At 35.4% G+C, this 13778-nt stretch overlaps 1 protein-coding gene across 4 annotated transcripts in view; it reads left to right on the plus strand.

The window, feature by feature from the left end:
• The window catches only part of FAM114A2 (family with sequence similarity 114, member A2), a 32054-nt gene extending 19454 nt beyond the window's left edge, over positions 1–12600 (plus strand). For all 4 annotated transcript variants that reach the window (XM_008576813.1, XM_008576816.1, XM_008576815.1 and 1 more), the window contains 5 exons: positions 3489–3611; positions 4143–4282; positions 6013–6085; positions 9042–9095; positions 11293–12600. In XM_008576813.1, coding sequence (XP_008575035.1) covers positions 3489–3611; positions 4143–4282; positions 6013–6085; positions 9042–9095; positions 11293–11427 — 525 coding nt within the window. In that variant the 3' untranslated portion in view covers positions 11428–12600. The remainder of the gene's footprint in view (positions 1–3488; positions 3612–4142; positions 4283–6012; positions 6086–9041; positions 9096–11292) is intronic.
• The last annotated feature ends 1178 nt before the right edge of the window (positions 12601–13778 follow it).

Consider the following 13778-nt stretch of genomic DNA (forward strand, 5'->3'; position numbering starts at 1 on the left):
GTATAACCTTGGGCAAATCCCATTCCTTCTCCAGGCCTCATTATTTTTTATCTGAAAGAAAAATAAGTGGTTGGAGAAGCTAAGCTCAAAGGTGCTTTTAATTTCTAAGTCTCCAGATTTCACCAATGGCAAGTTCCAGACTGAATCGTGGGGGTGGGTGACATTAATAATTTTAGAAAGCAATAGTTACCTTGAGTTGGCAGAGTAGTTCATGATGACTTCACTTAATGTATTATTACAAGAGAGGTTACTTTGGGTATGCAATATGCCTACTAAAATATCTCCTTCAAGTATATTAAATTCATGTTTTAATAAATAAAAAGTTTTCTTTTATGTGGATTTATCACTCTCCATTTTTCTTTCTTTTTAATTTTTTTATTTATTTTACTTTTTTTGATGCTGGCAGGTAAGGGGATCCAAACCCTTGACCTTGTTGTTTTAACACCACACTCTTAAAAAACTGAGCTAATCAGCCAGCTGTCTTTCTTTTTTAATCTCAAATAAATCAATCCCTGGTTTTTTTCTCTCATTTTATCTCTTCAAATAAATCGCCATTTCACATACTGTTTGGACTGTTAGTCAACTGTCTCATCTCTCACTTTTCTCTTCTATAAGTATTACCAATCCTATCCTGCTCCCCCATCCTCTGTATTCTTCCCATACTGGCTTTTGTTCCTCAAATACACCAAGCTCATTTCCTTGTGCTTACAACTCTCTTTGTCTAAATATTTGTATGGTTATCTCCTTGTTGTCCTTCAGATTTTAGCTTAAATATCTCCTCACAGACCCTTCTTGACCACCCAAACTCAAGCTGTCCTCTACCTGCCCAGTCCACACTTTCCATCATCCCATTTTATTTTCTTCACAGGTGTGTTCGTTTGCTTGTTGATTGTCTTTCCTCGCTAGAATAGAGAAGGCCCCCAGTTTGTATTGTTTACCACTGAAACCCCGGCACCTAGCACAGTATACGTACATATTTACAATAAATGCGTTAATTCATAAATGCCCGTAGCCTGTAGTCAGGTCTTACTAGATATCTCACAGTTTGCTCAACACACTTTGTATTTTCCTCCTTTCAATACTTTATGTAGTTCATTTTGTTTGTTTTTTTGTTAATTTGAGAGGTTAATATTTAAGTAAGATCAGAGCTGGATTGTTCTGAAGATTTTTTGTGGGATAGAGGTAGCCCCATCTAAACCATATGAACTGAGAAGAGGAGATATGGATGCTGGCCAGGTAGAAACAGTAGATGTTCTCTACAATGTGCCAGACACTGGGTGTGCAAAGCCAATTAAAACACTCTACAGCTATCTTATAATACGTAGTTTAGTTTGGAAACAGATGCATAGTTAAATTCAATATATTTTGGTAAGTTCTAAATTTAAGAGGTGGCCAGTAAATTTGGTAAGTATGAAATTTAAGTTACCTGGAGGAGACAATGTCTGGGTGGATTATTAAAGAACAGGCACAGTATTGGTCATTACTACCAGACCATTAAGTGGAAAGTGTTAAGAGATGAGGCTGGAGAAGTACGTAGGGTGTAGGTCATGGGGACTTGTTACATCATGTGAAGGAGCATGATCTAGTTGATGAGGAGCCATTGAAGGAAAGAGAAATGGTCAGCTCTGAGCTTGACACTGAGCACTGGTAATATTATGAAAGAAGGATTTAAGGTGAGTCAGATCAGAAGCAGGGAGACCAGTCATGAAGTGGCTCTGAACTCAAGAGGTAATACCAGGGAGGAAGAAGAGGGGTAGGAAGAGGAAGACGATTTGGGTAAAATCAGAGCATACTGGTATTGAGTGGAGAGGAAAAAATCTAAGATGGGTTTTTTATTTTGGTTCAAGTGACTGCTATGTGATAGCACCTCTACAACTCTGGGAGACAAAAGAGGATGAAAACTTTGGGGGTAGCAATAGAAAGATGAGTTCAAAGTTTTTACATGTTCTGTGTGCAGTACCTGCAGAATGTCATGGTACATGTGTCCAGCAGGTGTCTGGAATAAGTTGTTTTTAGGAGATGTCAGGGCTAGACACAAGGATCTAAGAGTCAGCAGCAAGGCTGGGATAGGTTAAAAATCACTGGAATAGGATGGATGAAGGTGCTCAAGGAGAGGGAGTAAGGTGAGACAAGTGGAGAGTCAAGGCTAGAACTCCAAATAATACTGATGTTTGAGGGACTGGCCAAGTAGGACCCAATACATACAAGAGGTTAAGGAGGAATGATCATAAAGGTAGGGAGAGAAGCAGAAGATAGTTGTGTTACAAAAGCCAAATAAAACTAGAAACAACCCAAAGGTTCTTTATTGGGACAATGGATGAATTATGGTGTATCTATAAAATTAAATACAGCAGTTCTCCCTTATCCATGAGGGATACGTTCCAAGACCCCCAGAGGATGCCTGAAACTGTAAATAGTCCTGAACTGTATACATTATATTTTTCAATTTGATAACCAAGAGGGCTACTAAGTGACTAACAGGTGGGTAGTATATACAACATGGATACCTGGACAAAGAGATGATTCATGGCCCGAGTGGGATGGTGTGAGATTTCTTCACACTACTCAGGATGGTGTGCAATTTAAAACTTATAAATTGTTTATATCTGGAATTTTCCATTTAATATTTTTATACCACAGTTGACTGCGGGTAACGCGAACTATGGGAAGTGAAACCGTGGATAAGGGGAACTACTGTACTACACAATAATTAATAAAAATGAACTACTAATACATGAAACAACAGGATAAATCTAGCAGATGTTATGTTGTGTGTAAGAAGCCAGACACAAATTAGAATGAATGTATAGTTCCATTTTTATGGATTTTAAGAACAGATAAAATTAATTTATACTGAACAAAAGAGTGATTGTCTTTGGGCAGGAGGAGGGGGATGTGGTTTGAGCAGTATTAACTAGGAAGGGGCCTGAAGGGACCTTCTGGGGGTGATGGGGATGTTCTATATTTTGATCTGGGTCATAGTTTCAGCATATACACATGTGAACGTTTCTTGAGTTGTACTCTAGATATTTGTGCCCTTCACTTTATGTAAGTTGTACCTCTTTTTTTTTTTTTTTTTTTTTTTTTTTTAAAAATGTTTTTTTTTTTTTTTTTAAAAATGTTTTTTTTTTTTTTTTTAAAAATGTTTTTTTTTTTTTTTTTAAAAATGTTTTTTTTTTTTTTTTTAAAAATGTTTTTTTTTTTTTTTTTAAATTTTTGTCCCCTCCTTTTTTTTTATTTTTTCCCTTTTTTTTTTTTTTTTTTTTTTTTTTTTAAAGCCAAAGGATTAGAGAATTTCAAAAAGGAATGTGTGGTCAGCAGTGTTAAGGACTATTGAGAGGTCTAGTAGGATAAGGACTGAAAAACTAGATGGTATGTTCAGGTGAGAACAAGAACATGACTTCCAGGATGAAAATGTGTTCCTGGTAGGTATACAGTAATCTTGGTGAGTTGAATTGTTGATGGATAATAATCTTTTTTTTATTTAGGCAAGAAATACTGCCTATGAATGGATTAGGACATCTCTGACCAAGCCATTAGCAGAGAAAGGAGGAGGAGAAGAACAGTTGGAAGCAGAAAATACAGAGCAAGCCAATAAAAATTCAATAGAGGTAGCCAAAGCAACTAAAGCTTTTTTCTTCTTCTTTATTTTTTTTAATAGATTTGAGATGTGAGTGTCATAGGGACCCAGGCTCCTTCTATTTTGTTTCACTACTATCTATAATTTCAACCTTGTGATCCAAGATTGCAGTATTTTAGATCCAGACTATAAGATTAAAGGAGGAGTAAAGAAAAAGAGAAAGGTTGCACATGTACTGTCTTGAGGAAGGTTCCTAGAAGCTGCCACCGGGCACTTTTTATCTAAATCTTTTGGCAAAAATGTAGTCACATGGTCACACCTGACTTCAGGGGAGCCTTTACTTTTGTAGCTATGAACCCAGCTATAAAATTATATCACTGCCATGGAAGAAGAAGAGAATGTTTATTGAAGGGCAGCTATTAGTCTCTGCTACTTTCAAAATATTGAATCCTTTAGTGTGAGAGAAGCAAGGCAATGTCATTTGCACTCAAGTTAAAAAAAGACCAGTGTTTTGTTTTGTTATGCTTCATATTGTTACGCTTTGTTTTGTTTTTCCATCCAGGATATCCATGCGTTTGCAATCCGGAGTTTAGCGGAAATGACTGCCTGCTCAATTGAACTGTTCCACAAAACAGCAGCGTTGGTTCTGCATGGCCGGAAGCAGGAAGTGACAGCTATAGAAAGGAGCCGAACTCTTTCCCAGTAAGTGTGATGAGTATCCCTCTAAATGATTCAAATTGCTGAATTTTTTCAGCTTATTTCCTAAGTTTTAGAAACTTTCCGCTCTACAAGTTGCTATTCACATTGCACCAATTCACGTATTAGAGGTTTGTTCATTCTGGGTGTTTTTTCTTTTCATTGAGCCATTAGTCTACATTATAAATCTGCCTTTTCTATTAAACAGCTTATGCTCTGAAAACTATTTCTTCACAGATTGTTAGTCTTAATAGGAATGTAATTTGGTGTACGTAAAAACAGAAAATAGATCTAAGAACTTCAATTCTTAATAATAGTTATTAATTATATGTCAGGCACCATGCTAAGGGATTTACATTTATCATTGAATTTGGTGTACGTAAAAACAGAAAATAGATCTAAGAACTTCAGTTCTTAATAATAGTTATTAATTATATGTCAGGCACCATGCTAAGGGATTTACATTTATCATTTCTGCATGTAATCTTAAAAGTAAGTGATTAGTCCAGCTTTAAAAATGAGGAAACACAGAAGTTAAGTTATTTGCCCAGGTTGTGTGGCTGGGATTTAGACCCAGATCTGACTAAGTTCCAAACCCATCCTTTTCTCTCACCATATTGCCAATTTTGAACAAAAATATTAAAAAAGAGTAGAATGTAGATAATTAGAGGAGGGAAAAAAAAAAATAAAGCCCAGTAGTTTCTAAATAAATCTCCTGATTGAAATAATGAGGATGTTCATTGGGGGAAAAAAAATGTGTGAGGGTATCCAGTGTGTTAGGATTGGGAGGAGCTGTTGATATTCTCCAGACTACCTCTACCTGCAGCATCACTGCCCCTCCATGGCATTCCATGAGGGGGGCTTAGTTTGAAGACCCTTTAAGAGGAGAGACTCAAAACCCTTAAAGCAGCCTGTTCTGTGGAAGTGGCTATTCCTTCTGCTTGTAATGTTCTTTGAGATGTAGCTCACTCCCTCACTGAATTCAGGTCTCTACTCAAATGCCACCTTCTCAGAGAGCCCTTTCTTCACCACACAGTCTAAAATAGCATCTCTGACCATTCTCTAATCCTTTATTCTGCTTTATTTTCTCAGCTCATATCAGCACCTCATGCATATATATGTATGTGTGTGTGTGTATATATATATCTACTTATATACGAGGGTGATTCAAAAATTTAGTGGAAAAATGGGATTAAAAGATAATATGAATCTTTCCACAAACTTTTCAAAGCACCCTTGTATAAAGACTCCCCCTTAGCAGGTAAGTTAGAATTTGTGAAAACTGGGACTTTGCTTATTCATTGATATGTCTCCAGTGTTTAGGTCCATGCCTGGCATATAGAAGACTTTAAGTAAACATTTGCTGAATGAATGAATAAATATTTTAACTGTGTTTCTAAATGGAATGTAGGGTCTTTTAAGTACTATATTGTCTCCTTAAAATTATTTTAATTATTTCCTTTGGTTCATCTTGAAAGTATAGTGCTTTCTAGAGGATTTTATAGAAAAATGTTTTTCTAAGGACTGAACCTCTCTTTCTGTAGCATGAATGCCTGCTCAGATGGGTCACCAAATACATTAGGTAGCTGATTTAGGAATATTTACTCTCTTTAAAAGCGTTCTTCTTTCACATTTAGTGCCAGAAGTGATTTATTTTCTTCTGACAGTGTTAAATATAGCTTATTTAAAAAAAGAGAAAAAGAAAAAACTATCTTGACTTCTCCTTTCTTTCCTAGGATGACAGTTGTGTTGTGTAAAGAGTTGTCCTCTCTATCTAAAAAGTTCACCAGCTGCCTAACAACTGAGGGGGTAAGAATTTATACTAATGTCTATTTTTTTTCAGCAGCTTTATTTTTTTTAGCAGTTTACATACCATAAAATTCACCCACTGCAAGTATACAATTCAAAGGCTTTTAGTATATTTACAGAGTTATGTAACTATTATCATAATCAGATTTTAGAACATTTTAATCTCCCCCCAAAACTTGTACCTTTAGCAGTCACTTCTCATTCCCTTTCCCTCCACACTTCCTAGTCCTAAGTAACACTAATTTACTTTCTGTCTCCATAGATTTGCCTATTCTGGATATTTCATATAAATAGCATTATATAATATGTGGTATTTTGTGTCTGGTTCTATTCACTTAGCATAATGTTTTTGAGGCTCATTCACATTATAGCATGTATCAGTACTTTCTTTTTATTACCAAATAATATTCTGTTTTATGGATACATATCATATTTTATCTATTCATTAGTTGGTAGACATCTGGATTGTTTCTACTTTTTGGCTGTAATGAATAACGGTGCTCTGAACATGCATATATGATTTTTTGTGTGAACATGTTTTCATCTCTCTTGAGTAGATACCTAGGAGTTGAATTGTTGAGTCATATGGGTGATGTGGGTCATTAAGGAATGACCAGGGGCCAGCCCCCGGCTCTCTCGGGAGAGTGTGGTGCTGATAACACTAAGGCCACGGGTTCAGATCCTATATAGGGATGGCCGGTTAGCTCACTGAATGAGCATGGTGCTGACAACACCAAGTCACGTGTTAAGATCCCCTTACCGGTCATCTTATTTAAAAAAAAAATAAAGGAATGACCAAACTATTTTCCAAAGTGGCTGCTTAATTTTACATTCTTTCCAGCAGTGTACGAGGGTTCCAGTTTCTCCACTTTTTTATTTTAGTCATCTTGGTGGATATGAAAAGGAATGACCAAACTATTTTCCAAAGTGGCTGCTTAATTTTACATTCTTGCCAGCAGTGTACGAGGGTTCCAGTTTCTCCACTTTTTTATTTTAGTCATCTTGGTGGATATGAAGTGGTATCTCATTGTGGTTTTGATTTACATTTTCTTTATGGTTAAGGATGTTGAGCATCTTTTCATGTGCTTGTTGACCATTTGTATAGCTTCTTTGGAGAGATGTCTGTTCAAATACTTGGCCCATTTTTTAAATTGGATTGCTTGTCTTTTTATTATTGACTTGTAGGAGTTCTCTATATTTTCTGGATATAAGTTTCTTAAGATATATGATGTGCATGTATTTTCTTCCAGTCCATAGGTTGTGGTTTTACTTTCTTGATAGTGTCCTTTGCACATAAGTTTTAAAATATTGACAAAATTCAGCTTGTCAGTATTCTCTTTTATCATTTGTGCTTTTGGTGTTATATCCGAGAAATCATTCTCTAACCCAAGATCATGATTTACTCCTGTGTTTTCTTCTAAGAGTTTTGTTTTAGCTCTTACGTTTATGTCTGTGATCCATTTTGAGTTAATTTTTGTGTGTGGAGTGAGGTAGGTGTCAAGTTTTATTCTTTTGCATGTGACTCTCTGGTTGTCCCAGCACCATTTATTGGAAAGGCTCTTCTTTCTGCCATTGAATTGTCTTGGCCCCTTTGTCGAAAATCAGTTGACCACAGATAGATGGGTATATTTCTGGACTCTTGTTTTTGTTCCATTGATCTGTAAATTTATCTTTAAGCCAATACCATATTGTCTTGATTATTGTGCCTTTGTAGTAGGTTTTGAATCAGGAAGTGTGAGTCCTCCAATTTTGTTTTTATTTTCAAGATTTTTTGATTATTTGGGGCCCTGTGCATTTTCATATGAATTTTAGGATCAGCTTGTGTATATATAATTGATCTTTGCAACTCATTTGTTTTCTCTCTTTTTATGAAATCTTTAGTGTTCTTTGTGCTGTCCTATCAGGCCTATAATGGAAATGTAGACCTTGATAAAATAAAAATCCCCCAATTTTGACTCCAGTTTTAAAGAGCAGTTCTTTATTTTAGGCTATGGCAATGCTCATATTATGCAGTTGCCAGCCAGTGGGAGAAATGCAGTTAAAGCTAAAGGTTTTTTTTTTTTTAATTGGAATTGTAAAAATTTACTGAAGATGTGTGAACTTTGGAATATGATTGAGAAACCAGTAATCATGAGTTAGGATATAAAACCAAGGGCATTTTAAACAAGCAAATAAAAATCACTTTATAGTAAGTATGTCAGTGTCAGTGTGGCAGCAAGATTTACTGTGGATTCTTACATTTATTTTAATAAGACCATGCCCAAGTTAAATTTTCTTAATTTGAATTTAGATTATTCCTATAAAGAATATCCTAATGATATAGCTTCTCTTTTCTTAGTATTTCCTTTAAAAGAGGAGCTCTATGTATGAGGCCAAGTCTTTCCACATATTCCATAAAGATACTTTACGCCAGTGAATTGACTATAAGGTGCTAACACATGCAGGTATTAAATTTGCGTTATTTATTTCCATGAAGACTTTTCCAAACAGCTCATTGTAAAAACCGTTGAGTTTTTTAAGCACATGTTTTATCCGCATGTTTTGTTTTAAAATGGTTTTGAAGTTTTGTGGTCAGTATATCTTTACCATCCCTTCTTCCAAAATGAGGATACTTTTTAAAGTCAATAAAAAACTATAAAGTGGTACACTCTCAATTTGGATAGCACAGAAAGTTATAAAGAGGGAAGCTTAAAGCACTTAAAATTTTACCTTCCAGAGATGATATTTTGCTCTCAGTCCAAACTTTTTTTGGCAGCTAGCTGGTGTGGGGATCTGAGCCTTTGACCTTGTGTTACCAGCACTGAGCTCTAAGCAACTGAGCTAGTCAGCAAGCCATTCCGAACTTTCTATGCTTATATTTATGTGTGGGTATGTGCATGTATCAAAGTGGGATCATAACTCTACTTATTGTTTTTTAATCTGCTGTGCTCAGTATACACTGTATCCTTTATTCCAGGTCAAAGAAAAGGCAGACGTTCTTAACCCATTAATCACTGCGGTGTTTCTAGAGGTTAGTAATTGTTTTCAAGTCCTAATGTATTATGTATTTATTAACTCTTCTTAAGTCTTTAGTTTGTGCTTTTTTTTTTTTTTAAATCAGATTGGTAGGTTAACCATGTTGATGCAGATATGACCAAAATGGTGTATATTTGATGTGTATTCCTTGCCCATTAATTACAAAGCATAAAGTTGAAGCTGTAGGGTAAAGAGCAATGGAAGAAGTGGTAGGCTGTCATTACTTACTACTACTCCTTGACAGCTTAATGGACAATTCTCAGTAATGAAACACCTTATAGAGACCAGCTGGTAAACATGAAGGGCTGGAGATTACAAACAGGCAAGCACTGCTACCTAAAGGACTAAGGTTTATGCAGAGATTTGTTATAAAACAAAACAAAACAAAACCCCATTTTGTCATTCCCATGCCAAGAAATCTTGCTTTGTTTTGCCTATGTTTACCTAATCCCCATCAGTCCATTAGATTTAAGGAGGTGGGTGGTTTAACTCCATAGAAGAGGGGGTGCAAGAGGGTGCCATGATCTGAATCTGTTACCTCCCTCCATGATGCATTCTGGATTCCATGTTTTAAGAACTCTGTCTTGTAAATGAATTGTGCAGACAATTTAGACTTTTGATGATCTGTTAGAAACATGTTTATGTAAATCTGGGAGAGAAAGTAAATATATTTGATAAATAGGTTTTAATATGAATTGTTTTTTTTTTGACTACTGGAATATTAATTCTCTAGTTTAAAATTCTTTTAAAATTACCATCAAGGAAGTGATTTTAATTCCTTAACTGCACAGTTTTCCTTAAGTAGTCAGGGAAACTCTTGATCATTTAAACAATTATTTATTTTTATTGAAACATAATTGATTGTACATATCTGTGGGGTATAGTTTTGAATATCAATACCTGTGTACAATACATGATGCTCAAATCAGGATAATTAGTATATTCAGAATTACACAGTGTAATCAATTTTTGTGGCCCTTTACCAGCTTCTCACTTTTTTAAAAAATAAGTTTGTGATTTAGTAGATGACAGAGTGGTATAGTTGAAAGAACTTTGCAAACCAGGAGCCAGTTCATGTCCTGAATCTTCCCTAATTTGCTTTATGACCGTGGACCCGGCATTTACCTTCTTGGCAGACTCATTTTCATGTGCAAAGTAAGAGATTTAACTAGATGATATCTGAGGTCTCTTTTGGCTGGAAAATTTGGTAGCAAATGTAACACTGAAGTTCAAATAAGTATTTGCCACTGATAAATTCAAAAAAGTTACGTAATCTCATGTGATATGGGTTTCCTGTTGCTATTTTGAGTTGTTTTTGCTTACAGATTTGAAACACTCTTGTCCTTGAAATTATATATTTTTATCTTAATATAATGAATTCTCTCTTGTTATTCTTCTGGAATGTGAGAACTTGTCAGATATAAATGAGGTCTGGCAAACTGAGCATAATGATTCCATAACACTTCTCATAAATATGTCTGTTGTGAGAGATAGAAATATATTTATACTGTGTCACTTTTTATCTGTCTGTCTATCTATCTATCTATCTATCTATCTATCTATCTATCTATCTATCTATCTATCTTTCTATCTTTCATCCCTTTATTTATTTATTTATTGCTGGCCAGTACAGGGATCAAACCCTAGACCTTGGTGTTATTAGTACCATACTCTAACCAATTCAGCTAATCAGCTAGCTTGTCATCTTTGGAAGCACTGGTTTTTGTTTATGTTTGTGAGCAGCTGTCTCATGTTCACTGACTGCATTGAGTCTATGGGAGAATAGCTATCACTATGGATTGGAAATGCTATAGGTGTAGAATTCATAGCCTTTTGAATCCTTCTTTCAGTAATTGACTTCAGTACTATGACAGAATCTACCCACTCAAGGAATACAGAAGCTTTGAATGTCAAGTTTGACCTTGTTGCCAAAGAACAACTACCATTTCTGGTGGTAATGTTGGACACAAATGCTTAAATTCTCTTTTGGTGCTGTTGTATCATCTTAAGAGCTAGATTCTTCTTCTCTGTATAATAAAGTTTACCCAAAAGGCCAAGTATGTGTTCTTATTTGCCAGGCTGGGCATTCAGTTAGATTGCAAAAATTAATATGTTCTTTTGTTGTTTTACAGTATATTTTCTCTTTTAAGTGACTGATGTTTTCTTTTTCTTGTTTTTTCCATTCCTGGCAGGCGTCAAACAGTGCTTCCTACATTCAGGATGCTTTTCAGCTACTCTTACCTGTGCTAGAGATCTCTCTCATTGAGAACAAGACTGAATCACCCAGACATGAGTTGCAGGGCGAGAAGCCTCTGTCAGAACATTGAAGAACAGAGAAATGTCACTTTTTCCCTGGGTACTTCTGCAGAAAAGAAGAAGGGTTATTTTAGTATATAAAAAGTTAGGCATTAGAGAAGTTTTAAAAAGGAAGTTTGTTACCTTTACCAGGTCCTCACACTTTTTCCCAGTTGTTATAAATAATAAATTATTTGAAAAGAAACTTTTGTAGAAAGTCCAAGAATAATAGCTCTAGATAAAGGTTAGTGTGACACTTAGGCAAAAATATTGGCTTTATTATGTCTTTCTTTGACATGTTGTAAAACATTAACAGTTTTGTCATGGATGTAATTTACAGCCTATGGATATAATTGGTTGTTAAGCAACAGAAAAAGAACTTAGTTTAGCATTCTAGAATTCACAGCATGCTTGGTCTATTAATGCCATATACTTTCTCCTTCTAGAATGAAATCTGTGGCTTTAAGAAAACTAAGCCTATATAAACTCTGTGATGATTACCCTTTATCAAATGAATTCTTGGAAATGGTTAGGAAGTTTTATCTGCTCTTTAATTCTCAGTAGATACTTGGAATTGGGCAGAATATTACACTTGTAGCCACATAAATTAGCTATGACAAAGTGCCCTTTGGCTTCAAATTGCTCCCCCACACCAGGATGACAAGCTTCACGATGTAGCTGAGCCTTATTCAACTGGGTTCAAGACCAATAAGTGCAATGTAGAAAGACAGTTTTATGTCTGCAGATGTTCTGAGTCTCCATGATGTTTTTTCATGTGTACCCCATGTGCGGGGTAAATTTTTTAGCAGTCAACTCCAAAGGAATGTTCAAGCTCTTTTAGTAATGGGGGTTTTGTTTGTTCCACTTCAATATTGTTGAAGTAGACTGTAACATAGAAATGGTGTTCATTTATAATAGGATTTAACCTTTAAGACACAATATGTTTTTTCCTCATTCTTTTTGTTTCAATGTATTCTTTAGCATGTTTTAAAATATAACTCTTATGCTCCGGATCTCAAGCCTTCTCTTGCTCTCTTCAACAATTTAAGAGACTATTAAGGTGTCATCTTCCTAAAAGCTATTTTGGAATCCACTCTTTTTTAAAAAGTTCTCCAAATTTGTGGTATTTAATGATTCAGGTAACTTTTGCGAGCTCTGCCCCTCATCTTCTAAAACCTTTAAAATAAAATGTAACAATCGTGTCAGTTGATCCTTTCATTTACTTTTCTAACATGAGCCCCAGTGTCTTTCTCACACCAAAAAAATAGCAAAGGGAAGCTATAGCATAGATTGATATCAAGACTCTTTCTATGTAATCTTCTAACTTGGGGTAAGGGACAATTTGTAAGCAAGAGGAAAATAAATAGATGTGGACAAAAAAGCTATACCAACAGCACTAAAATGTTACTGTGCTTATATTCTGTTTTAATATGACCAGAAAGTTTCAAATATTTTTTTTTAGAGACAAAAATGTCACCCTTCCCAACTTGAATAATTCTGAAATCTCAGAAAAACAGTTGCCTTGTAAATAAAGCTGGTGTCCCCAGTTCTGAATTGTTGCCACAGGCTCAGTTGCTGGGTGTGAACACCCTTCCTCCTTGAGCAAAGTTTAGAAACTGGACACGTTACCTGTTAAGCCTTTTGTGCAAAAGTAGATTGGCAGCTTTTACTCTTTAATCTACAAACATCTCTAAGGCTTTTCTATCAAGTGGGGTATAGATACAGGGGAGACAGCAGTGACTCTTTTTATGTGCTTATCCAGATTTCAGCTCTGAATTTGGCTAGATTTAGATTAGGCCTCACAGAAGGTGGATGTGACTCACCGTCTCTTTTTTCCTCCACATCTCCCCAATGAGCTTTCCCCACCCATCCAAATGTTTTTTTTAATGGAGTTGGGGACCACTAGTGAAATGATGAAAGGACCAAATCTGAGTAACGATTGCTTACCTTCGACATAGAATATAATGAAAAATAATTAAAGTTCCTTGATTCAGTGGAGATAGAGAAATAACCACATAAACATTCATTGACAGGTGGCTAGGTAAACTCATGGATCACTTGGAAACCTATTGGATTATGGTGATGTGTTTTGGAAGGTATGTGCTTCATTATTCCATTTGGGGTGGGTACACAATGTAGTTCCTTGATGATGCCTATAATTTTGGCACTATTTTTCTTAATTTTCTGGTGTCTAAGATTTATAACTAATTACTAATACGTGCCACTCCCCTTTCCAATTCACTTTAACACCTTGATAGGTAAAATGTTCAATTATTGCTGGGGTGAATGCTGCTTTTGATATCTTTAAATGCTGTGATTAAAAGAGACTTTATTAATTTGATCTGAAAGAAGTAGAAACTTCCATGAACTAATTCTTGTTTTC

The sequence above is a fragment of the Galeopterus variegatus genome, unplaced genomic scaffold (genome assembly GCF_000696425.1).
Source record: "Galeopterus variegatus unplaced genomic scaffold, G_variegatus-3.0.2 Scaffold1409, whole genome shotgun sequence".
Classification (NCBI taxonomy): domain Eukaryota; kingdom Metazoa; phylum Chordata; class Mammalia; order Dermoptera; family Cynocephalidae; genus Galeopterus; species Galeopterus variegatus.